Source organism: Bidens hawaiensis, unplaced genomic scaffold (genome assembly GCF_021521415.1).
Source record: "Bidens hawaiensis isolate Kalapana, Puna unplaced genomic scaffold, B.hawaiensis_p1.1 tig00060078_1, whole genome shotgun sequence".
Taxonomy (NCBI): Eukaryota; Viridiplantae; Streptophyta; class Magnoliopsida; order Asterales; family Asteraceae; genus Bidens; species Bidens hawaiensis.
This window is the reverse complement of record NW_027506456.1, coordinates 63,599-89,422: the sequence shown is the minus strand read 5'-3', so window position 1 is coordinate 89,422 and position 25,824 is coordinate 63,599. Positions and strand designations below refer to the sequence as shown.

The following is a 25,824-nucleotide window of genomic DNA, read 5'->3' as shown; positions in this document are numbered from 1 at the left end:
ATAACCGAAGCATAATCAAGCATCATCTAATCAAAACAAAGCATATGAACACTTAACATATGATATTAGAAAATTAGGGTTTATGTTTATACATTAAAAAACGCATAAACAACCAAGAGGAAAGTGAGGGATGACTAGAAACAAGTGCGGGATGCTCCGATTATGAAAAACAAGGCCAAACGGAAGTGATATGGTGGTGGTGATGGCAGCCGTCGCAAGGGGGGGGGTGAGGGAGGGCCGATCGGGTTTGAGGAGGGAGGGAGGGGGTTAGGGTTTTTATTATTATTTAATAATAATGATATTACAAAAAGGCCCCTCTACTTTTAGTTATTACTTTTCTAGTGAAAAATAGATTTTTTTGCATCTTGAGTTAATGTTCTACACAATATTATCAAATAACACATAAGCCTAACACATAATTATCAAATACTTATTGTTTTGATGTTTGTCGTTTGTTCATCAATGGTTTGCGTCAACTCGTTTGCGTTTCGGTGCAATCCCGAAAGACTACATGTGTAGTGATTTTCAAGTGTCATTTAAAACCCTAGTTTAAATGTAATGAGATGTGCGTTATAGATCAAATGATCTTAAGTTTGAATTGACGGAGTTTGAATTAACGGAGTTAACCTGAAATTGACGAGTGTCACATCATTCCCATGTTGAAAGAATTTTCGTCCCGAAAATTTGGGTCAAGTCGCGATGGGTGTCTGAAAAAGCAAGAAAAATTTTTAGTTTGTCATATCATCCCCTAGTAGAAAGAAATTTCGTCCCGAAATTTAATTCATACATCTGGTGATTTCTGACGGTTTGACGGCTTTCGCGGTTTTCGGTGTTTGGTCAACCCTTCAAAAAGGTGAGGATACTTTTTCATCATTTGGTCCTCACGTTCCCACGTGAACCCCGGTCCACATCTCGAGTTCCAACGAACCTTAACGAATGGAATTTTGCTGTGTTTGAGTGGTTTGGTTTCCCAATCCAAAACTTCGACTGGTTCTTCGATGAAGCGTAGCTGTTCATCAACTTGCAACTCGTCCAAAGGGACTGCTTGGGTTTCATCGGAAAGGCATTTCTTCAAATTGGATACATGGAATACCTTGTGTACGCTACTGAGTTCCGTTGGTAGATCCAGTCGGTACGCCACCGGACCAATGCGCTCAGTTATCCGGTAGGGGCCAACGTATCGTGGATTGAGTTTGTTTCGCTTTCCGAAGCGAACCACACCTTTCCAGGGTGAGACTTTGAGTAATACTTGGTCGTTCACTTGAAATTCATGAGGCTTTCGGCGTTTGTCGGCGTGACTCTTTTGACGATCTCGTGCTGCTGCCATACGGTTGCGGATTTGAACAATCTTTTCAGAGGTTTCAAGTAATAATTATCAAATACTTATTGTTTTGATGTTTGTCATTTGTTCACCAATGGTTTGCGTCAACTCGTTTGCGTTTCGGTGCAATCCCGAAAGACTACTTGTGTAGTGATTGTCAAGTGTCATTTAAAACCCTAGTTTAAATGTAATGAGATGTGCGTTATAGATCAAATGATCTTAAGTTTGAATTGACAGAGTTTGAATTAACGGAGTTAACCTGAAATTGACGAGTGTCACAGATGGGGTGGTGGCGTGGTGGGCGGAGAGTAGTGGTAGTGAGTGGTGGCGGTGGTGGGCGGCGATGGCGATGGGTGGGAGCGATTGTTGGTGGTGGCGGTGGTAAATGGCGGGTGGTGGGCGGTGGTGGTGATGGGCGAGAGCGATGGTTGGTGGTGGCGGTGGTGGGTGGTGGTGGTAAGTGGATGGACGGGAGCGATGGGGTGGTGGCGTGGTGGGCGGTGAGCAGTAATGGTGGTGGTGGTAAGTGGATGGACGGGAGCGATGGGGTGGTGGCGTGGTGGGCGGCGAGTAGTGGTGGTGAGTGGTGGCGGTGGTGGGCGGCGATGGCGATGGGTGGGAGCGATTGTTGTGGTGGCGATGGTAAATGGCGGGTGGTGGACGGTGGTGGTGATGGCCGGGAGAGATGGTTGGTGATGGCGGTGGTGGGCAGTGAACAATAATGGTGGTGGTGGGTGGTGGCGGTTAATCAAAGTCAATAATAGTGGCTATTGTGCCCCATTAAATGTTGTTATGACTATTACAATTCAATATGATTCAATAAGACATGTATGACATCATTATTAGTTAATCAAAGTCAAAACGATGTTAAGTTAGTGAAATAAAGTCAAGTTTGTTCATTTGTTATCAATAGTGGACATCAATCATCAAATCTAACACATTAAGCACTTGGCATGATATAGTAATGCCCATCACGCTCAATCTTCTTCATCTCCAACTCTATTTTTCGACAATATCTCGACTCTAGCAACCATCTCTCTTCCATTATACATCTTTTTGTACATCATATTACTTTTATATAACATTTATTTAATTTTATAATATGTAAAACATTATACTTTATATGTGTTTATAATTTTATATTATTTTTACATCGATAATGTTTTATCTTTAATTTGTATTATTTTTATAATGTCATATTTACCTCTAAATATATATTATTTTAATGTGTTAAAATATTAATATAAATAACTTTATTTACGCCACTAAAAATGAGTTTCCCTCTGTTAATTTCCCCAAAAATTAGTGTGTTACATTTGTTTTTCCTCAAAAATTAATTTCCCCCCAATTTCAATCCAAATCCAATTTATTTACGCCTATCTTCCCCCTTAAATCGGCATCACCTCCTTCATTTCCCTAAAATTCGTTCCCCAACCCCAATCATCTTTTTTATCCTGTTGCTCCACTTTCACCCATGTCAATCAATAATAGCAGGTTAAATTCAATTCCTATCTCTCGATTCACGATTCTTTCCTTTTATCCGCCCTCTCATGAATGTTGATTTATCAATAGTGCTTAGCAGCGAAGCAGTAACTGGTTATGAACGTGCAATTGTATAATTTGGTATATGCAATCTGATGAATGTTTATATTATATTAATATCATTGTTATTTACTTGTATGTATCCGACTAATTTGAGTTAATATAGTGCATAAACATCGTGAATCAGTGTTTTGTTTACAAATAAGATGCATACCAACTGTTTGATGAATTTCCCCCAAGTAGAGGTTGTTGTTGAGGTTACAAAGGACGACTATCATCCATCGGCTGCTTCATTTTTTGTTTGTTTGGCTATGTTGCATAAGAAAGCGGGGATATTTAATTTATTTATTTGATAAACAGGTAATGGTTTCATTAAAATGATAAGTACTTAAGTTGTTTAATTATGTTTAGGATGCAATTAGCTTTCTGTTTACCACATTGTGATTTTTGTCATGTTCTTCTCTGAATAATTTTGTACTGATATTTTTTCCCTTATCATCAATCTTGCACCATATTGTTTAAACAACTCTATTATCATATTTTGGCTATTTGTTATTTTTCTAGTACGTCACTCATATATAAGTTACCTACAAATACAACCACTAATGCCTTTATTCTTCTTTATATGAATTTACGTCATCATACAGATTAATTCTCAATTACTTTGATCACGTTTCGCTACTCTAGCTATTGCGGTCTTCAATGGAAGGAATATGTAAGTGAAAAAGAAATCATTTATCAATATCCACTTTACATTCTTCTTGTTAGTCATTACTAACTGATATCTAAAAATATATTTGTAGGTGTTGGCAGTCATTTAAAGTTACTTCTGCATAAACCAGTAGCCAAAAGAAGATACAACAGGGTTGTTATTGTAGTATTAATACATAAGTCACTTCTTGAGCTCTTTCATTTACTTGTGATATCTTCATTTTGTTTTTGCAGGCCAAATACATGTTTGTACTTGACCTTAGCCCTCAACTTGAGATTATATTCAAATTTATGTGAGAAGATGTGCAATGCAAATGATGATAAAAAGCCTCCCTCCTCTGATGTAGTTGATGATGAAGAATTGAAGATGATAGCATGTTTGACATTTAAGCATAACTATATTATGTTGTTTTGTACGGGTGATCGCTTCATCACTTAATAATATTTATGGATATTCTATATTTATTTGTAATTTGATAAACTATATAAATAGAGGCATATTATGGATAATTGTATCATTATCAGTTAATATAAGTTATTGGTTGATTTGTGATTGTATTTCAATGTGATATGATGTATTTTTATAAACAAGAAAATATAAATAAAACAATAATATTTAACAGGATTTTTAGTATATGCTAAAAATCAATATAAAAGTCGTAGCAAAATCTGTACCTAAAACACGTAATTTTGTAGAAAATTCCTTGGTTAAAAGTCCGTAGCAACATTCGTAATTAAAAATCCATAGCAAAATTCCATAGCTAACAATTCGTTGCTAAAAAATCGTAGCAAAATTCCGTAGCTAAAATTTCGTAGCAAACAATTATGTAGCAAAATCTGTAGCTAATAAAGCTAAAATGACGACGTCTCTTTCGGTAGCTAAACTCGTAGCAAAATTCTGATTCCGTAGCAAAAATCCGTGGAAAATAAGTTAGCTACGAGACTTGTACTTACGGACAAAATCCGTAGCAAATCCGTAGCTAACACCCTGTTTGCTACGGATTTGCTACGAATTTGGCCGTAACAACTACCTGTTTTTGTAGTAGTGTATGTGTAATATATATAATGGGGCGGTAAATTAAGAAGCTTCAAACCACAGCGGGGCGTTATGGAGAGGGACTTCGAAACCCCGTTTCCTACGTGAATGTGCGACAAAACCCCTCCACAAAGAACAGTCTATGAATTTGAATTTATTTATTTTTAAAGTAATGACATACGGAGTAATAAATATAATCAAATTACACATATTCCTAAACTCATTCATAAATAAAACTGGTTGAATCAAATATTTAATTCCATTTTGTTTTGTAACACATTATTACGATTTTAAATTTTACAACTATCTTATCTAGAGGTGCACAAATCGGGTTCAAATAGAAAACCCGAACTGGTTCCAAACCGGTTTTTTCACACCGGGTTGTAAAATGGCACCGGTTCCAATCAAGAACCGGTTCGGTTTCCGACCCGAACTGATGCCCAGATATGCGAACTTTTAAGAACCGGGTAGGGTATGAACCGGAACCGGTTTTTACGTAAAAACCGGTTCCACCGGTTTTTTTTTAAATTTAAATATTAGAGCCATTAGGAACCGGTTCCAACGGCTATATAGCCGTTTTTGACCGTTGGAACCGGTTTTTTAACTATAAATAGGTTATTTTCTTACTATAAATAGCAAGGTTTGTTTGTTTACTTGTTAAACCACTTCCAAAACTATAAAACACACTCCAAACCACAATTAACCTTAAACCGACAACAAATGGCAACCAATGATGACGTTGTTATGGTGATCGAAACAACAAGATACCCCGATGTTTGGGTTCATTATGATTTGTGTCTCATGACCGACTCACATGAGTTGGCACGTTGCAAATATTGCTCGAAGTTTCTTAAAGCAGGGTCCAACTCTGTGACACCCGGTAAATTTCTTAATCCTATAAACTAAGTAATCAACCTAATAATTAGGTGATTGTAAATATCGAGCGCGCCATGTTAGTCAGCGCGTGCATTTGTTATGTGCGCCCTGCGCGAGCGCGCCATGTTAGTCAGCGCGTGCATTTGTTATGTGCGCCCTGCGCGAGCGCACCATGATAAGAACCAGCGTGGGCGTATGTTATATGCGCCATGCGTGAATGTTTTGGCTTTATGTTTTCATGTAACTTAACGTTATGTTGTCTATGGGTTGACCATCCCGCATAATGCTAAGGCGGGTGCATCCTACATCGTTTATGCGCGTGCGGAAGGGAACTAACCTCCCCGCATGGCGGGAACGTTGAGAACTAGTTTGAAGCTCCAAGATGGAATTGACTTCAACATGACTGATCACTATGTTGAAATACCAAGACCACCTGGAGAATCTACAAATGAAACTCAAATGTCCCTAACTGCGAGAAGGTTACGTATCTACCCGCAGCAAAGAAATGTCCTACACGCAGAAAGCTATGCGCACAAAGTTATACGCGCAGAACACTTAGTCTATTCTCCAGTTATAAGGAGATTACTCCCGCCCGAAAGGAAACAGTAGCGTGTTTCAGAGATTTTCCACTTTTTACTGTACACTGACAAAAGTACCTGAAAAAGCACACTGTAACATGAAAGGTCAACTGTCAGCCACCCTATTCTCACCAACCCCAGACCTGCATGTTCTGTCCAAATCAAATCAAAATCTTTTATCCACCACTCCACTCTTAAATGAATAATAATAATTTCCATACTTTATCATCATTACACCTAGATATGAAAAGATTTCAATCCCCTAAAGCAAGGGATTGTGTTCCCTTGAGTTTGCCTATAAATTTGTAACCTAAATTATCAACCAAAACACACTTCAAAGAATTACAAACTTGCACTAATCCTCTCCCAAGCATCCGTTGTTTCCAGCTCCGATCCTGTTACTAGGTAAGCCGAGAATATAACCTTGAGACCTACTATCCAACCCTTATATTCTCCTATTTCTTGATCTTAATATATATACTTCTTGTTATTTAATCGTATTCTAGACCTTCGATTCCGAGGCCAACACCAAGAAAACCCGAATCCCTTAACAAGAACCACAGGTGAGTCTCACAGCCCCTATTCTCACTGTTTTCACTGTTTTTAAACTACTTTCGGGGCGAGGGACACGTACTTAAATAATGTTTTATCATGGTATACTTACAAGCTATGCAAACGATTACGTGTTTAAGTTATGTTTCATGATGAGCAATGCGAACAGTTATCTATGGTATTTCGATGTTAGTGCACCAGATTCGAGTAAGTGATCACTTTACCATTGGAACTCTAAGGGTAGGGACTGCTGGTTTGATCCACCCACTCGTAGGGGTCGCACCTCTTACACAGACGAGTGCCTAGCACGGGGCAGTACTATGGGATTGAGCCCGCTTGTAGAGGTCGCTCCTCTTACGCAGACGAGCGCCTTGTTTTCCGGCACAACGTCCGCGCGTAACCCGCGGGACGGTATTATTCGCTCGTAGTGGCAGCGCCACTTACACAGACGGGCACGATTTTTCAGAAGTGTCCGCGCGTAACCCGCGGGACAGTATTACTTGTTTCGCTCGTAGTGGCAGCGCCACTTACACAGACGAGCACAGTTCCCAGAAATGTTCGCAGCGTAACCCGCGGAACGATTTTATCAGAATATGTTGATATAACTATGTTTTACCAAGCTTGTGCTTTAATGATGCTACCAGAATTATGTTTCAGAATGATTATGATGCAATACGATTTATCAAGTTACTAAAACTTGTGAACTCACTCAGTTTATACTGATTCAAATATTTTTACGTGTCTTTCAGGAGATAATTAGGTAGCGCATGGAGTCACACTTAGAGCACCTCACGCTGAACATCTAAACTAGCTTTTTGGAAGATTTTAGTTCTATCCCTTCGATGCGCGTGGTTGTTCCCGCCGCGCATGGGGATATGGCGTGGAAATCTTCAACAGTTTTTATACTTGGATGTTTTTATGTAATTTTTAAACAATGTAATGTATTGTATTAAACATTTCACGCGCAATGAAAATCTTTGAATGTTTGCAATGGCCCGTGCTTAATTATCAATCCCCACTCGCGCGCGCCCGGCTGTTTCCGCCGCTCAGGGCCGGGTGTGACAGATTGGTATCAGAGCACTGGTTATAGCGAACTAGGAAAAGAAGTTTTAACCTAGACTATAACCGTTGGGGAATCGCATGAAATATTTTTCAAAGAAAATATTTTCAAAAGAAACTATACACACTTAGGAACACGGGTCACACTGTCTAGTAAATAATGATAACATTATGTGCTCAGAGTACATGCGCTAAGTTTGATATATTTCCATTCTCTTTTAAAGCGAGAATGCCTCCAACTAAAGCCAAAGGAATTACCATGACACCCGAGGAACTCGCGGAAATAATCGCGCAGGCGATTGCGACACATGAGGCCAGCAAGGCCGAATCAAGTCAGGGTCGTCAGAATGAGACCCCAGAACCCGAATCAGGAGCCTTGGACAAAGGATGCTCCTACAAGACATTCATGGCCTGTAGGCCTTGGCCATTCAAGGGAACCGAAGGGGCCATTGGGCTCTACAACTGGATTGACAAGATGGAGACAGTTCTCTCCATTAGCAGATGTAGTGAGAACCAGAAGGTCCTTTACGCGACCTGCATGTTCCAAGAAGCAGCTTCATCTTGGTGGAAGCTTCAAACGAAAACCTTGGGGCGAGAAGTTGCTCTCCACAAGACCTGGGAGGAACTGAAGGAAATGTTGATGAGAAAGTTCTGCTCTCGCGCAGAAATCCAGAGTCTGCAACAGGAATTCTGGAACCACACAATGGTAGGAACGGATATCGACGCCTACAACAACCGGTTCAATGAGCTTTGCCAGTTGGTGCCAGACATGGCAAACACGGAGGAAAAGAAGATCGAGAGGTATATTTTTGGGTTACCTCCTGTTGTTAGGGTTCCGCTCAACGCCGCAGCGCCTCCAACCTTTGATGAGGCGGTAGCGCGGGCCATCACCCTTACAAGGGATACGGTCCGTGCGGGTTTGTTAACTACGCGCGGAACCGAGCAGCGAACCTCTGATCCCAAGAGGAAATGGAACTCTCACCACCGAGGGTCCGACTCCAAGCAGCCACCGTTCAAGAAGCAGGAAAGCGCAAGGGTTTACGCGATTCAGGCCGCGGAGCCACCACGAAAAGGATACAGTGGGCCTTACCCATGGTGCAACAAATGCAAGTTTCACCACGAGGGTGAATGCGCGAGCGTCACGTGCGCCAAATGTAACAGGCCAGGACACAAGACGGTGAATTGCCGTGCTAAAGAAGCTGGAGCCAGTGACAACTGCTACGCATGCGGAAAGCCAGGGCATTTCAGTCGGGATTGCCCGCAAAGGGGAAACCAAGCTCGCGGGAGAGCTTTTGTGATCGGCGCAGGCGAAGCTAAAGAAGAGCCGAATGTGGTAACCGGTACGTTTTTGCTTAACGGACATTTTGCATCTGTCTTATTTGATACTGGCGCTGACCTAAGTTTTATATCTGCTGAGTTTAAAAACTCCCTAGGCTTAGCAACCAGTAGGCTAGACACGCCTTATACTATAGAACTAGCCAATGGTAGGCAGTTATGCGCGAACGAAAGAACTGAAGAATGTGTAATAGTCATGGGAGGTCACGGGTTCAATATTAACTTGTTACCAATAGACTTGGGAAGTTTTGACATTGTGGTAGGTATGGATTGGTTAGTCGAGAACCACGCGGAAGTTATTTGCCATGAGAAGCAGGTTCGGATCCCACTGTTGAACGGAGAAACCTTGGTAATTCAAGGGGAAAGAAGGGGAGTTGCGACGAAACTGATTTCGTGCCTAAAGGCGCGTAAGTGCCTAAGGAAAGGGTGCTACGCCTTCCTGGCGCATGTAGTAGAGAAGAAAGGAGATGAGCGAAGAATTGAAGACTTACCAGTAGTGCGCGAATTTCCAGAAGTTTTTCCTGAAGATTTGCCCGGATTGCCGCAGCCGCGACAAGTCGAGTTTCGTATTGATTTGGTCCCAGGAGCTGCGCCAGTAGCTCGAGCGCCTTATCGACTAGCTCCATCTGAGATGCAAGAGCTATCCAATCAGTTACAGGAACTATTGGATAAGGGTTTCATACGCCCAAGCTTTTCACCTTGGGGAGCTCCAGTACTGTTTGTTAAGAAGAAGGATGGTTCGTTCAGAATGTGTATTGACTACAGGGAGCTGAACAAGCTGACAGTCAAGAATCGGTACCCCTTACCGAGGATTGACGACTTATTTGACCAGTTGCAAGGATCCAGTTATTATTCGAAGATAGATCTACGGTCAGGATACCACCAACTTAGGGTCCATGAGGAAGATGTGCCGAAAACAGCCTTCCGAACTAGATACGGCCATTATGAGTTCTTAGTGATGCCTTTCGGGCTAACTAATGCGCCGGCTGTGTTCATGGATCTGATGAACCGTGTGTGCAAACCATACTTGGACAAGTTTGTGATTGTGTTTATAGATGATATTCTGATTTACTCACGGACCAAGGCCGAGCATGAGCAACACCTGAGATTGATTTTGGAATTGCTAAGGAAAGAAAAGTTGTATGCGAAGTTTCCCAAATGTGAGTTTTTGCTCAGAGAAGTTCATTTTCTCGGTCACGTTGTAAACGAGAAAGGAATACACGTTGATCCTTCTAAAGTCAAGGCCATCAAAAACTGGGAAGCGCCAAAAACCCCAACTGAGGTGAGGCAATTCCTAGGGCTAGCTGGCTACTATCGACGCTTCATTGAGAACTTCTCCAAAATAGCTCTACCTCTGACCGCGCTAACTCAGAAAGACAAGAAGTTTGTTTGGGGCGAAAATCAGGAAACAGCATTTCAAATGTTGAAACAGAAGTTATGTAGTGCGCCAATTTTGTCTCTGCCCGAGGGGACGGATGACATCGTCGTTTACTGCGACGCTTCACATCAAGGACTCGGATGTGTCCTTATGTAGCGAGACAAAGTCATAGCGTATGCCTCGCGCCAACTCAAGACCAATGAAAAGAACTACGCAACGCATGATCTGGAACTTGGAGCGGTTGTCTTCGCGCTAAAGATTTGGCGCCATTACCTCTATGGTACAAAGTGTATAATCTTTACGGATCACAAGAGCCTTCAACATATACTTGATCAAAAGGATTTAAACATGAGGCAACGAAGATGGGTTGAATTGTTGAACGATTACGATTGTGAAATTAAGTACCACCCTGGAAAGGCGAATGTGGTAGCAGACGCGCTAAGTAGGAAGGAGCGAATAAAAACGCTACGAGTCAAGGCTCTAAGGTTGACCATTCACGCAGATCTCTCTACCCGCATCCGAGACGCTCAGCAAGAAGCCTTGAAACCAGAGTTTGTTAAAAACGAATGCCTTGGGGGTATGGTTAAGAATTTGGAACTAAAAGAGAACGGCAATCTATATTTCGCTAACCGCATATGGGTCCCTCTCAAGGGAGGATTGCGCGAGCAGGTATTGAACGAAGCTCACAAGACGCGGTATTCCGTACATCCTGGCGCAGACAAGATGTACCAAGATGTTAAAACGCTGTACTGGTGGCCCAATCTTAAAGGCGCCATCGCGACGTATGTCAGTAAGTGCCTGACGTGTTCAAAGGTAAAGGCTGAATATCAGAAGCCGTCGGGGTTACTTCAGCAGCCAGAAATTCCCATGTGGAAGTGGGAACAAATCTCTATGGACTTCATCACCAAACTGCCAAGGACACCTGGGGGTTATGACACAATATGGGTTATTGTGGATCGGCTAACTAAGTCAGCGCACTTCCTGCCGATCAAGGAAACCGATAAGATGGAAAAGTTAGCCAGATTGTATATTCGAGAAGTAGTTTCAAAACATGGAGTCCCAGTGTCCATCATTTCTGATAGAGATAGTCGGTTCACATCAAGGTTTTGGAGATCGTTACAAGGGGCTTTAGGTACTCGTCTGGACATGAGTACGGCATATCATCCTCAAACGGATGGGCAAAGCGAGCGAACAATCCAGACATTGGAAGATATGCTACGCGCGTGCGCAATCGATTTCGAAGGTAGCTGGGATACTCATCTCCCATTGGTTGAATTTTCTTACAACAATAGCTATCACACAAGCATTAAGGCTGCGCCGTTCGAAGCTTTGTATGGGCGCAAGTGTAGATCCCCACTGTGCTGGGCTGAAGTGGGTGACAAGCAAATGACTGGTCCAGAATTGATCCAAGAAACAACAGACAAGATTTTTCAGATAAGGGATCGCCTTAAGACAGCACGCGACAGACAGAAGAGCTACGCAGATGTGCGAAGGAAACCATTGGAGTTTCAGGTAGGGGATAAAGTACTTTTGAAAGTCTCTCCATGGAAAGGAGTCCCCCGTTTCGGCAAGCGAGGAAAGTTGAATCCGCGCTACATTGGACCATTTGAGATCCTGGAAAGGGTCGGTCCGGTTGCTTATAAACTCCGTTTACCCGCCGAACTCAGTGGAGTTCATGATACGTTTCATGTGTCCAACCTCAAAAAGTGTTTATCTGACGAAACGTTGATTTTGCCGTTGGAAGAGATTCACATCGACAAACAGCTGCACTTCGTAGAAGAACCTATAGCAGTAACCGATTGGAAAGAACAAAAGTTACGCAGAAGCAAAATCAAGTTAGTAAAGGTTCAATGGAACTCGAGGCGTGGGCCTGAGTTCACTTGGGAAAGAGAAGACCAGATACGCAAGAAATACCCACACCTCTTTCAGAGCATGGCTTCTGCCAGCAACGTCTCCTAAATTTCGGGACGAAATTCGTTTAACGAGGGGAGAATGTGACACCCGGTAAATTTCTTAATCCTATAAACTAAGTAATCAACCTAATAATTAGGTGATTGTAAATATCGAGCGCGCCATGTTAGTCAGCGCGTGCATTTGTTATGTGCGCCCTGCGCGAGCGCGCCATGTTAGTCAGCGCGTGCATTTGTTATGTGCGCCCTGCGCGAGCGCACCATGATAAGAACCAGCGTGAGCGTATGTTATATGCGCCATGCGTGAATGTTTTGGCTTTATGTTTTCATGTAACTTAACGTTATGTTGTCTATGGGTTGACCATCCCGCATAATGCTAAGGCGGGTGCATCCTACATCGTTTATGCGCGTGCGGAAGGGAACTAACCTCCCCGCATGGCGGGAACGTTGAGAACTAGTTTGAAGCTCCAAGATGGAATTGACTTCAACATGACTGATCACTATGTTGAAATACCAAGACCACCTGGAGAATCTACAAATGAAACTCAAATGTCCCTAACTGCGAGAAGGTTACGTATCTACCCGCAGCAAAGAAATGTCCTACACGCAGAAAGCTATGCGCACAAAGTTATACGCGCAGAACACTTAGTCTATTCTCCAGTTATAAGGAGATTACTCCCGCCCGAAAGGAAACAGTAGCGTGTTTCAGAGATTTTCCACTTTTTACTGTACACTGACAAAAGTACCTGAAAAAGCACACTGTAACATGAAAGGTCAACTGTCAGCCACCCTATTCTCACCAACCCCAGACCTGCATGTTCTGTCCAAATCAAATCAAAATCTTTTATCCACCACTCCACTCTTAAATGAATAATAATAATTTCCATACTTTATCATCATTACACCTAGATATGAAAAGATTTCAATCCCCTAAAGCAAGGGATTGTGTTCCCTTGAGTTTGCCTATAAATTTGTAACCTAAATTATCAACCAAAACACACTTCAAAGAATTACAAACTTGCACTAATCCTCTCCCAAGCATCCGTTGTTTCCAGCTCCGATCCTGTTACTAGGTAAGCCGAGAATATAACCTTGAGACCTACTATCCAACCCTTATATTCTCCTATTTCTTGATCTTAATATATATACTTCTTGTTATTTAATCGTATTCTAGACCTTCGATTCCGAGGCCAACACCAAGAAAACCCGAATCCCTTAACAAGAACCACAGGTGAGTCTCACAGCCCCTATTCTCACTGTTTTCACTGTTTTTAAACTACTTTCGGGGCGAGGGACACGTACTTAAATAATGTTTTATCATGGTATACTTACAAGCTATGCAAACGATTACGTGTTTAAGTTATGTTTCATGATGAGCAATGCGAACAGTTATCTATGGTATTTCGATGTTAGTGCACCAGATTCGAGTAAGTGATCACTTTACCATTGGAACTCTAAGGGTAGGGACTGCTGGTTTGATCCACCCACTCGTAGGGGTCGCACCTCTTACACAGACGAGTGCCTAGCACGGGGCAGTACTATGGGATTGAGCCCGCTTGTAGAGGTCGCTCCTCTTACGCAGACGAGCGCCTTGTTTTCCGGCACAACGTCCGCGCGTAACCCGCGGGACGGTATTATTCGCTCGTAGTGGCAGCGCCACTTACACAGACGGGCACGATTTTTCAGAAGTGTCCGCGCGTAACCCGCGGGACAGTATTACTTGTTTCGCTCGTAGTGGCAGCGCCACTTACACAGACGAGCACAGTTCCCAGAAATGTTCGCGCGTAACCCGCGGAACGATTTTATCAGAATATGTTGATATAACTATGTTTTACCAAGCTTGTGCTTTAATGATGCTACCAGAATTATGTTTCAGAATGATTATGATGCAATACGATTTATCAAGTTACTAAAACTTGTGAACTCACTCAGTTTATACTGATTCAAATATTTTTACGTGTCTTTCAGGAGATAATTAGGTAGCGCATGGAGTCACACTTAGAGCACCTCACGCTGAACATCTAAACTAGCTTTTTGGAAGATTTTAGTTCTATCCCTTCGATGCGCGTGGTTGTTCCCGCCGCGCATGGGGATATGGCGTGGAAATCTTCAACAGTTTTTATACTTGGATGTTTTTATGTAATTTTTAAACAATGTAATGTATTGTATTAAACATTTCACGCGCAATGAAAATCTTTGAATGTTTGCAATGGCCCGTGCTTAATTATCAATCCCCACTCGCGCGCTCCCGGCTGTTTCCGCCGCTCAGGGCCGGGTGTGACAAACTCGACATTACGAAAACATACGAATAAGTATTGTCGAGAGAAAAGAAGATTGGAAGCTAAAAAAACGGAAGTTGGAGAGTCGTCCGGCTCTACAACCCAAAAATAAGTATTCCCGGATTAAAACGACGGACTTTGTTTTTTATGTTTTAGTTGTTATGTTTAGTATCGTTTATGTTTTAATAATGTTTGTAATAGTTAGTTTTTAAATATAGGAAACAAGTTATATATAGGTTTGTAATAGTTAGTTTTTAATGGAAACAAGTTATATATAGGTTTGGGCATCAAAAACCGGTTCCAACGGCTATATTACCGTTGGAACCGGTTCCAACGGATCTATTATCTCAAAAACCGGTTCCAACGGCTATATTACCGTTGGAACCGGTTCCAACGGCTAATTGGTGTCTAAAAAACCGGTTCCAACGGCTATATTACCGTTGGAACCGGTTCCAACGGCTAGTTTGACTTTTGTTTGACCATTCAAAAAAAACCCGTCGGAACCGGTTTTTCCGGGTACGAACCGAACCGGTTCCAATTAAGAACCGGGTAGGAACCGGGTTGGAACTGGTACTGACATACAAATAGGAGAACCGGGTACGATTTTCGGGTACAAAAATACCCAAACCGGGTATTGTTCCAACCGGGTTGGAACTGGAACCGGTTCCGGTTCGGTTCCACCAGTTAGGTTCCGAAACCGGTTTTTTTGTGCACGTCTAATCTTATCATAAATCTAATTTAAGTTTGTACGATAAACTTAGCTTTCAATAGTTTGTTTATAAGGTTACAAAGATGCTTATTAGAATTTGGTTTTAATGTTGTGGCACATGTTCATTCATTCACTTTCCCTTAGGGATGAATGTGTTTGAAATGGGCAGGGTCGTCTTCAAAGAATTAAATACCTCGGTCGATCAAAATGAAAAGGTCTTTAGACCCTAACGAGTAACAAAATATATAGGCTAATTTTTTAAACAACAGTTAGCGTTATAACAATAAACATAGCAAACATATAATATTAAAACAAAATATCATAATAGTTAATGGATAACCAATAATTCGTGAAGCTCTCCTAGCATGTTTGAAAGCAAAAAATTAAGGAGGAATTTCAATTAGCCGATATTTCGTGTATTTTTTATTTGATTTTTATAAATTTTTGTAGTTTTTAATTTTAGTTTGGGTTCAACAACTTAAACTTGATTTAATGGATTATGAATAAAAAAATAAGTTTTGGACACAATAATTTATAAGATTTACATTTTTAATAAACATAAAGAGAGAAAAAAATTGGCCCCAAAAATTGCGGGCCTCGATAACTGATGAGTGGGAAAAGAATGTGTTTTTAATGTCTAATATCATGTGTGTTAGATATTTATATATATCGAACATGATTACTTTGAGATATTTTATTATTGCAGGTGTTCGATGCTTAATAGAGCTAAAATGGAGCTTAATAGAAGCAATTGGGATGACACTCGAAAGTTAAAACGAAGTTAAACTATGCGGATAGTCAAGATATGGTGGGAAAATGAAGAAGACCAAACAGGCCGCAAGTTGTGCCTTTAGGGCCCCAATTTGTGGTTCTGTCTTTTGAGAAGGGCCGAAAGTACCAGCGCAATAGTTTTGGGAGGAAGACCACAACTTGCGGTCCCATGTCTACAACTTGCGGCCTAGTTCGTAAAAAACACATAAATCAGGTTTTTGACCCCATATATACTTTAGGATTATGAAAAAGAGACCTCTTCTAGCCTGTCTTGGGGTATTGGGAAGCATTCTCCAACATTAAAACACTTCCCGATTATCAATTCTTCTATGGATTCAAGATTTCAACCAACAATTAAAACATTCATGATGCAGATGCAATGCTAAACCATTCGTGACCATTTCAGGTATACGTATTTGGTGATGCTCCAACCTGAAAACTTTTTTAAAATTGATCTCATAATTGAATATCTGTCCGAAACAGTTTAGATTGGCTTGTTGGGTTCGGATACGTTTCCGTCCATGCCATCTGATCAATGTTGGGCGTATCTTCGCTTTATTGAGTCAGTTATTAAGACCCATAAAATATCAAATATATATTAGTTTTATATATAAATAAACAAATGTATTCAAAATAAGTTATGATAAAAAAGGTGTTTTCAATTGAGTATTCAGGTAAGATGTTGGATAAGATCTTCCACTTTGTTGCAATTAAATATCTCCGGTATTATTGTAATAATATGATTCGTATATTAACATTAATATTAATAATAGAATTCTTTTTTTATTTGATTAGCCTGTATATATTTAAATATTAGAAAGTAATATCACACAAGACAAGAATGCCATATAATTGATAAGCTTTAAAATCCATCTTTAGTCTGTCCAACACATTTATTTTGTCCACCAACAAAAATAAAAATAATTAAATTTAATGTATGTAAATAAAAAAAAACTACAAAGAATTTAATAAAATGTTGTAATTCAAAGTAAATGGGTTAAGTGTTAGTGTTAGTGTTAGTGTTAGTGTTAGTGTTAGTGTTAGTGTTAGTGTTAGTGTTAGTGTTAGTGTTAGTGTTAGGTCTGGCAATGGGCCAAAGTGTGTTGGTGGTGTGGAGTCAACTTTGATCACTAGTTATGTGGCCCATAACCTCATCTTATTTTATAAAGTTATATACCTTTTACTGCACAATATGCATGTTAGCAATAGTTGGTCTTTTATGGATAGAATACAAAAATTTGTATATAAGTAGAAGAGCCTTGAGCACTTAAGATATCAATTTGTAGTCTTGGTTTCAAGCTACAACTTTCATAAAAACCCCCTCACCACATACCCTTTTCTTGATCCTTTTTTTTCGCGATTTCGTTTTATATTTTCGTTCATTTGTAATCATGTCAGATATACATCCGAATGGTGGTGGGCACGAGTTACCCATCGTCACAAGTGAAGCACCAAAAATCCGTCAGCTCAAAGTCTCTATATTATCTCTAGTTGACTACCCTCCCGGTTTTACACGAAAGGTAAGATATAAGATACCATTTTCATGATGTATGGATCGCCCTGCTTGCTGTACACACATATAATGTATATATGTGTGAACCCTCGGGTGGCAAAAATGAAATTTCACTAATTGTGACGTTATTTTACTAATCTCATGAAAATAACGTTAAAAGTGGTGGAAGGTTAATCAGGCATCATGTGGTGGCGTTGATAGCCGAAAGACAAGGGTACATGCACCAATCGACGGTGTCCCGATGGTTGAGTGTTATGTGCCTTATGTCCAAGGTTTGATGCAAAACTATTATCGAGCTGGGGGTCTCACCAGAAGCAGCCTCTCTATTCCTACGGGGTAGAGGTAAGGCTGTCTACATCTTACCCTCCTCAGACCCTACCATAGCTTTGCTGTTGGTGGGATATGTTGAGTACGATGATGATGATGATGATGATGATGATGATGATTTTCATGATGCATGTCATGATGCATGATTCATGTCATATTATCAATAATTTTATACAATGATTTTGTGATGTTTTGTGAACAGGTGGTGGCGGAAGTGGTGGCTACATTCTTGTTAGTGTTTGTGACATGTGGAGCCGCGTCACTTACCACAAGTGATGACCACAAGGTGTCTCAGCTTGGAGCCTCAGTTGCGGGTGGACTCATTGTAACTGTTATGATCTATGCTGTTGGACATATTTCGGGTGCACACATGAACCCTGCCGTCACGCTTGCGTTTGCAACCATGGGTCATTTTCCTTGGATTCAGGTACTCCCTAGGGCCTAGACCACACCTATATGTACACGTCGTTGCGTTGGCACCATACATTCGAAAAATCAAACCAAAAGACTAGCAATATGTGGTTAAAGTGACCAAGATGGGACCTTGAGTCCTTGAGGCCATTGAATCATTCTAAACCATAAGGAATGTGACTGAGCCACCTGAGGACCTACTAGTAGTTGGCACACTTCATTTGTCTTCAATTATTTTCTATATTAATGCATATATGCATGGGTCAATTTCATCTTATTTGTTAGTATGCAGACAGAAACTTATGTTAATTTCATTCCATACCACCTTTATTTATTATGATCATGACATAGAACTTATTTGTGTAAAAAAAAATAATAAATGAGTGGTTAAATCTATGCAGGTCCCTATATACGCGGCAGCACAGTTCACGGGGTCCATATCCGCTTCATTTGCCCTACGAGTGTTGCTAGAACAAGTTAAACATTTAGGGACAACAACACCTTCCGGGACGGATCTACAAGCTTTGATAATGGAGATCATAGTTACTTTTTGTATGATGTTTGTCACGTCAGCGGTGGCCACAGATTCTAAAGCCGTAAGAGCGTGTTTTATATAATTAGATAACAAGTTATCATAAATTATTCGACAAAAAATGATAACGTAAACGTTAACGTGTTTGTAGGTAGGAGAGCTAGCAGGTATAGCAGTTGGATCAGCAGTTTGTATTACTTCTATTTTGGCAGGGTACAACTTTTTTTTTTTTTTTGAAATAAATAGTTTGATTTTTAAAATTTTGTAATTTTAACAAAGACGGGTTTTTGTAATTAAAAGTTACAATTTATGACTTTTAATCATCTAAATATGAAGTATTTACATCAAGACAAAGGGCAAGCATGCAACAAGTTGTGTCCAAGTCTTTTTGGAATAGCAAAACTCAATCTTTTAATTAAAAGTTTACTTGTTAATAAATATAACGTATATTATGTAAAATGTCTATGCATATTTTAGACCGGTATCAGGAGGATCGATGAACCCAGCACGTTCCATTGGACCTGCAATAGCTAGCAACAACTTTAAGGCCATTTGGGTGTATATTATCGGTCCGATAATAGGGACTACATCAGGGGTGCTATGCTACAGTTTTATTCGATATACAGATAGACCGGTTCAATCCGTATCTTCTTTCAAATCGGTGTCTTCTTTTAAACTTAGAAGAATGAAGAGCAATGATGCAAATGTTATAGAGAAAGATCCTCTTAGTTTTGTGTAATGATATAACTAGTAAAATGTTATGTAATATTAAGAGCATTGCATTGGTCAATGTATATTGCCTATAAATAAGAATATAGTTTTTAAACTATATTCTTATATGTTTGTATTTGTGATTTCATTAGTGTTATTTAGACACAAGTTATTATAACTGATGTATAAATCTATTTTTAAGCTTGTCAGCTTGATATATGAGCAAGGGTATGTATCTTTCTACTTCCATAAACCATTTCTTAACTAATTAATGAAAATCAATTAAAACTAATACAAAGTGGTTATAAATGTAAATGTAAATATGTTTGAGTTGTGTAAATATGTTAAACATAATAATTTAAATATCTAGTGTTTGTTGGTTAGTCGAAAAGTTTCTTTCAGCACCTAAGGTCGGGGGGGGGGGGGGGGATATCGCGCCTTTAATGTCACCTTTTTGTGCCTACACCGTCCATCCTAATGGAAATCTCATGGGCTATTAAAATTATTTGTAGTTCTATCAAAACTAAACCTAGCTTTAGCTTCATTTGAAGGTTAACTTCATAGAAAGAATTTTGATTTATGATGAAGCACATGTGATAATAATACATATAAAAGTTGTCGGGTAGTAAAAAACTAAGATGATCGGATGGGTCAGTGGTTGTAAGTGATGCAAATAGCCATTAAAAAAACAAATAATGTTGATTATTCTTTATGATGAAGCATATTGGAATTTATTGGTGTTGAGAAGTCATGTGGCCAACTTTGGAGGGCTCATCTTGATGAAATGAACCGCATAATAAAATGAACCGTTTAATAGTCGTTGCAGCATCTCTTTGAACTTTAAACTATTTATAGTTTTAGTGCGTTGGAATATCTTGTCACTTTTGTATGGCTCGTATTTTTCTTCCTTATTTTCATTAAAGGAAATTTACAACATAGCATGTGTGATCTTAATATATTAATTAGCTTGAGACACATGTATTAACCGAGTAGTTAGCTGGAATTATATATTTTAAATAATTTACCGTTTAATATAAATAACAAAAATTAGTTAGTTTAAAAAATAATGAATTTTCCTTTTATAATTATTAAATTGTAACTGATTGTACATTATTAATAGTAAAGAATCAAAAAAATACAATATTTAAATATTGATGAATAAGAGCATTCTCGACTGGTCATGTATTTCCATCTATATAATTAGTTAATTACAATAAAAATCACTAGTTTTTCTTTATTTTTTCAATTAAATAATATTTTTTATACATTTATTATTATATTTTCTCTTTCATCCACTAACAATAATTTTCAATAAATATTAAAAAGTTATAGAGTATGAATAGTTGTTCTTCAAGTTTACTCATGAATAGTAACATTTTATTTCTAATTCACTTACATCCACCTATAGCCACACTTTAATAAAATAGTACACACTCACACCATTTAGAAAACCTATGGTGAATATCTAAATGGAATTACAATATTTAAATACTTGAACTAATAATTATAATTTGTAAGGATTAACAATTTAACATTAAATCTTTTATGAAGAGTATACATATGGACGTCCAGTTTATGTAAAATTCAAAGAAAAAAATACACAAAAGATAAATAACATTCAAACATGTAATATTGTAATTCTACATAATGAGAGTTGATAAGTTGGGATAAAGAAGAACCAAATACAAATCACCAAAAATTGAAGGCCTAAAATAGAGGCCCAAAGTCTTTAAGGCTTATTTATTTATTTTTCTTTTTTTTTCCAATTTCTTTTTCAGTCGAGCCAACTGAATATGATAATGACATTATACAACATATATACTTGTTGGTACTCTTCTAATTTTCAGTATTATTTCATAATTAATTATTATTTTTCTTTTCTGTGTAAGCATTTTGTTTATCGCCTTTTCGATTTTATGATTAGATTATTATTTAGTTTTCAAACTTGTATAATTTAGAAGTTAAATTTTTGTTTGTACTTTTGGGGTTAGGGTATATGGTTTATAAATCTCATTGAATTCTATTTTGTGTTAACTATACATATTTAAGATTTCTACTCTAATTTGAAAGAAAAATCGAAAAGACACGTGTCATAATGTCCCACTGGCGGGAATACCCCGCAAGTGGGAATACTAGTTTTTAACTTAACATTAGTGAAAAATGACGAAGCAATTTCATAACCAAAATTATCATTCATATCTACAACTCGATAATTAGATCATTTAATAAAAACAAAGCAAATATAACTAAAATCTAACCATTAAATTTGAAACGACCCATTTACCCGAATTTCACTTTTGATTTCTATAATGCACTTATGAACTTTGTTTGTTCGTCATGTTGGAGACTCATATGTGATAATGTGAGCCAAGTATGTCCTTGAATTACTAAAAACTGGTCATTCTGCTCCTCTGCTTAATAATTGTTAGGGTTTAATCCCCAACTCCAAACTAGTGTGGTGCAAGAAGTATAAGCACTACCCTTTCCTTAATCCTTTAGACGCTCTATCTTCAAATTGTTAGCCGGTCACATTCCCCCCACCATAAAAAATGCACGCTTCGTGCGTTATTGCTCTTCCGCAATAACAATTATAAGATTAATTTTTCATTGGCAGAATAGACAGTCAACGAACATTTGATCATATCACGCAACGACCAATTTACCTTGGATCAATCCCCAACTCTTCATTAGTATATTTTCACGATCCCTCCCTCGGAACGGTTCATCACCCTTTATTGCAACTAGATCCCAGCCCTTTTCAAAACCCTTTGGCGAAACATATGAGTCTATCATGTTACCCCAAACAACACACATGGGGTAATAACCATGTCACTAGCTTGGAATGTTGTCATGACTCATGAGCCTTCTTAGTAAATCTTATTTTACAATCATATAATAACTAGAAAATGACTTTACCACGTAAATCTTCTGAGCTTTCTCATTACGCGATACATTCCTGAACCCCCTAACACTAGCCATTATGCCCTACCTATGATCTTGGGTCATTAAGATTTAAGAACCCTTAATTGGCTTGAATATGTTGTTTTTAATTTCTAAAACTCTCTGTTTGTGAAGAATATATTCCTTACGAGAACGTAAGGATTAAACAACAAAAATAAAGAGCTTAATGTAAAATATACGTATATATTAGTATATTACCATATGAGCGCAAGAATTGTAGAGGTTCAAATGAATGTTAATATACCAGCAGAGTCCAGAGTGACAATTTTCTCTCAACCTTACATCCATTTCTCGGCCTTCAACCATAAGTTGTTCTTTACTAGACTTCTCTATAAACTAGTAGAGTCCATCACTCCATTGTGGCAAATTTCTCTCAAAGAGCTAGGGTATGCATTACCAAACTTCTTTATAACAATGTCGAATGAATCACTATATCCATCTCAGTCTCAATGAATTAACTACCTTTATGTTGTCTCGCTAATCTAACTAATTATCGATTTACTCTTTTGACTAACTTGCCAGTACTGATCACTGCTGATGTGCCGTTATTTGTCACTATACATCACACACTCATTCATAATTTGATCATGAACTTGAGAGCCTCATATAACAATATGTTAGATATATGCTAACAAAGAAACTAGAATGAGATAACTTTTACCAATGACAAACCAATGATTGATAATCAAAAAATACATGAACCAGAATGCATTGTGAAATATGGATTTTTTATACCATAATCAAGGAAACTTTTCATCTTGCCTCGGTCCTTTTTTGGACTCTTCATCTATTGTATCTCCATGTCCGATTCCACCAATAGATGAAAAAACATGTTGGGAGTTTGATTCGTAATTTGACACGTCCGATCCAATCTCACTTAGTAAAGTTAATTACTAACTATAAACTCATAGTTTGTAAACTTATATCATGCATAATTGCATATGCACGTCTAAATGTTATTGTATAACATCACCACGTACCTATTCTTAAATAACTATCCATCAATGGCCATAAATGATTAAGTTAAAAAGGTAAAAACCAATAAATCAAAAACTGGCACAACTTCACATCTCATAAGTCATAATAATTAAGAAAGAGAGGTAGAAAAAGGCATTTATTGGCAACTTTATAATCAAACATTTTGTTGCTTTGCAACTATCTCCTACTTCAACATCATGCAATTTTTCTGGCAATTTTGTGGTTGATTCGAAAGGCTTGCAAAATTTTAGTGTTTAACGACAAAAAAGAAAAGAAAAAGAAAAACTCAACCACTACAAGATCATCTGAGACATTAAAACGTCGCTTCTTTGGTTTAAAAATAGATCAAAGCCCCATATTAAGAGTGGGATAAGTGGTTTGCTTTCAATCATAGCTCTTTGTTTATGTAACCGGCCATGGGTGCGTTTTACTATCTGTTTCTTACCGAAAAATTGATATATTTTAATAATATTTTATGTTTTACCATTGATATTATAAAATGAGAGAGAGAGAGATACTAATTATTATATTTTTTAACCTTGGGTATGTTTTACTACTAGTTTCTTACCGGAAATTTGATACGTTTTAATAATATTATATGTTTTACCATCGATACTATAAAAGAGAGACACTAATTATTATATTTTAATGAAACTGCAAATTTAATTAAACAACTAACAAGACGTTAAAAACCAAACAAAAACGATAAAATAAGGATAAACCAAATCAGTCCTTCCATAACATTATTAACACACACAGTGTCACACATTCATTGGTCCACTTTCACTTTTAACCAAATGGACATTAAAGCTAAAAGACAATACCAACTCAAGAAATAAAATCTAGGGGCATTTTGGACCTCCTTCCTTTGTCTTCCAGTTGTTGTAGCAAGGGCAAACTTGTTTATTCCCATAATACCCCGGTGGTACACAAAGACACTTGGCACAACATTTCTGACAGAAAAACATGCATGGTTTGTGGTACTGTGTCTTGCTGCATCTCCTTATGCATTGCCCGGGGCATTCTAGTCAATATTCACAAAAATATCAGTGTAATTACCATACTACCCTTGACCAAGTAATCAGTTAGCCAACAGCTGGACAGTAATAAAGCTGAAATGTCACAGATATTTTGACCATAAAATAATGTCTGAATCTACTCATGCCAATTGACTATAATTTTCACTTATAATTATTCTCGAAACAACTCTAGACACATAACATTAATGTTTATACGTCTATACGGTACGTATCGATACGCGACTAGTGTATGAGAAGTGGAACTGATGAGTCATATAGACTTATACGGCTCGAATAAGTGACGGCAACATAGTGCTTGAATTTAAAGGTAGTGTTCAAACTAAGGATGAGCATTTGATACCAACTGTCAGTATCAATACACATCTTGTCAGTGCCGGCTCTTGGGCTGGGCAACTCGGGCAACCGGCCGGGACACTTATATTTTGAGGGCACAATTTTTATATTAAATATATTTTTTGATATTTTTATATAAAATAGGTACAAATCTTAATCATTTTATTAGATATTAAGCCCAATTTTTTTTCACCAATAGCCCATTTTAGATAATGGGCATGCGGGTCATTTTATTTCGTTACTCGTTAGAGCCTACAAGCTTTTTCATTTCAGCTTGGCCGAGACATTTAAATTCTCGGATATCTTGTACAAGTATTTTTTATAAGTTATTTGGCAGCCACTTTTCCAGAAATTTGTTATTGGTATTTTGATACTTGTTGGACGCTTATACGGTACCAATCTCATCCCTAGTTCAAATAGCAACTCCCTCATTCTAAAATCGTGACTATTTAAATTAAAAAATAAATTATGTGATCGAATATCATGACAATTCTTTATATACCACTTCAAGGAGACATGATCTCATTGTTAAAACTTATAAATGAAAATAAAAAAATTTAGATCCCATTGGAGCACCGGTAGTCTACCGGTGCAATGGGATTAATTTTATTTTTTTTATTAACTGCAACTTCATTCGTTAAAGAATAGTGGTTACAGGGTTACAACATAATCAAAGACAAACAGACAACAAGTTGCGCCGTTAGTCTTTTTTTCAAAAATAGTAAAACCAAGTCGTTTAAAACTTACGAGAGCTTTTCAAACTCCCAGGACCATAAGCATGGTGATGTCCTCCTTTAGCCAAAACCTATAAACGAAAACACAAAAGTAATGTTAATAAACAAATGCAACACAATGTAGTGTGTGTGTTTGTGTACAATGTGGCAAACTAACCATGGTAACTGCTAGCAGAGTCAAGAGCAAGATAGTGATGAGCTTAGCCATGGATGTAAGAAAAATGGTT

At 38.3% G+C, this 25,824-nt stretch overlaps 2 protein-coding genes across 2 annotated transcripts; one reads left to right on the top strand and one right to left on the bottom strand.

Annotated features, from left to right (window-relative positions):
• Window positions 1–17,332: 17,332 nt before the first annotated feature.
• Window positions 17,333–19,615, top strand: LOC143617895 (aquaporin NIP2-3-like). The gene is made up of 5 exons (XM_077090299.1): window positions 17,333–17,577; window positions 18,100–18,324; window positions 18,710–18,904; window positions 18,992–19,053; window positions 19,318–19,615. The coding sequence occupies exons 1-5, from the start codon at window positions 17,449–17,451 to the stop codon at window positions 19,577–19,579; spliced, it is 873 nt and encodes a 290-aa protein (XP_076946414.1). The 5' UTR covers window positions 17,333–17,448; the 3' UTR covers window positions 19,580–19,615.
• Window positions 19,616–24,247: 4,632 nt separating this feature from the next.
• Window positions 24,248–25,824, bottom strand: LOC143617894 (gibberellin-regulated protein 6-like). Its single transcript, XM_077090297.1, has 3 exons — window positions 25,755–25,824; window positions 25,611–25,668; window positions 24,248–24,514 (listed from the first exon to the last, which is right to left on the bottom strand). Exons 1-3 carry the CDS (start codon window positions 25,803–25,805, stop codon window positions 24,333–24,335), a joined length of 291 nt encoding a protein of 96 aa, XP_076946412.1. The 5' UTR covers window positions 25,806–25,824; the 3' UTR covers window positions 24,248–24,332.

Bases quoted from the DNA above. Each gene is read 5' to 3' on its own strand.
- LOC143617894 (XM_077090297.1), bottom strand. From the start codon at position 25,805: ATGGCTAAGCTCATCACTATCTTGCTCTTGACTCTGCTAGCAGTTACC. The intron at 25,669-25,754 runs GTTAGTTTGCCA...TTTCGTTTATAG, and splicing joins CTCTGCTAGCAGTTACCATG to GTTTTGGCTAAAGGAGGACA. The intron at 24,515-25,610 runs GTAAGTTTTAAA...AATATTGACTAG, and splicing joins TGGGAGTTTGAAAAGCTCTC to AATGCCCCGGGCAATGCATA.
- LOC143617895 (XM_077090299.1), top strand. From the start codon at position 17,449: ATGTCAGATATACATCCGAATGGTGGTGGGCACGAGTTACCCATCGTC. The intron at 18,905-18,991 runs GTAAGAGCGTGT...ACGTGTTTGTAG, and splicing joins TGGCCACAGATTCTAAAGCC to GTAGGAGAGCTAGCAGGTAT. The intron at 19,054-19,317 runs GTACAACTTTTT...TGCATATTTTAG, and splicing joins ATTACTTCTATTTTGGCAGG to ACCGGTATCAGGAGGATCGA.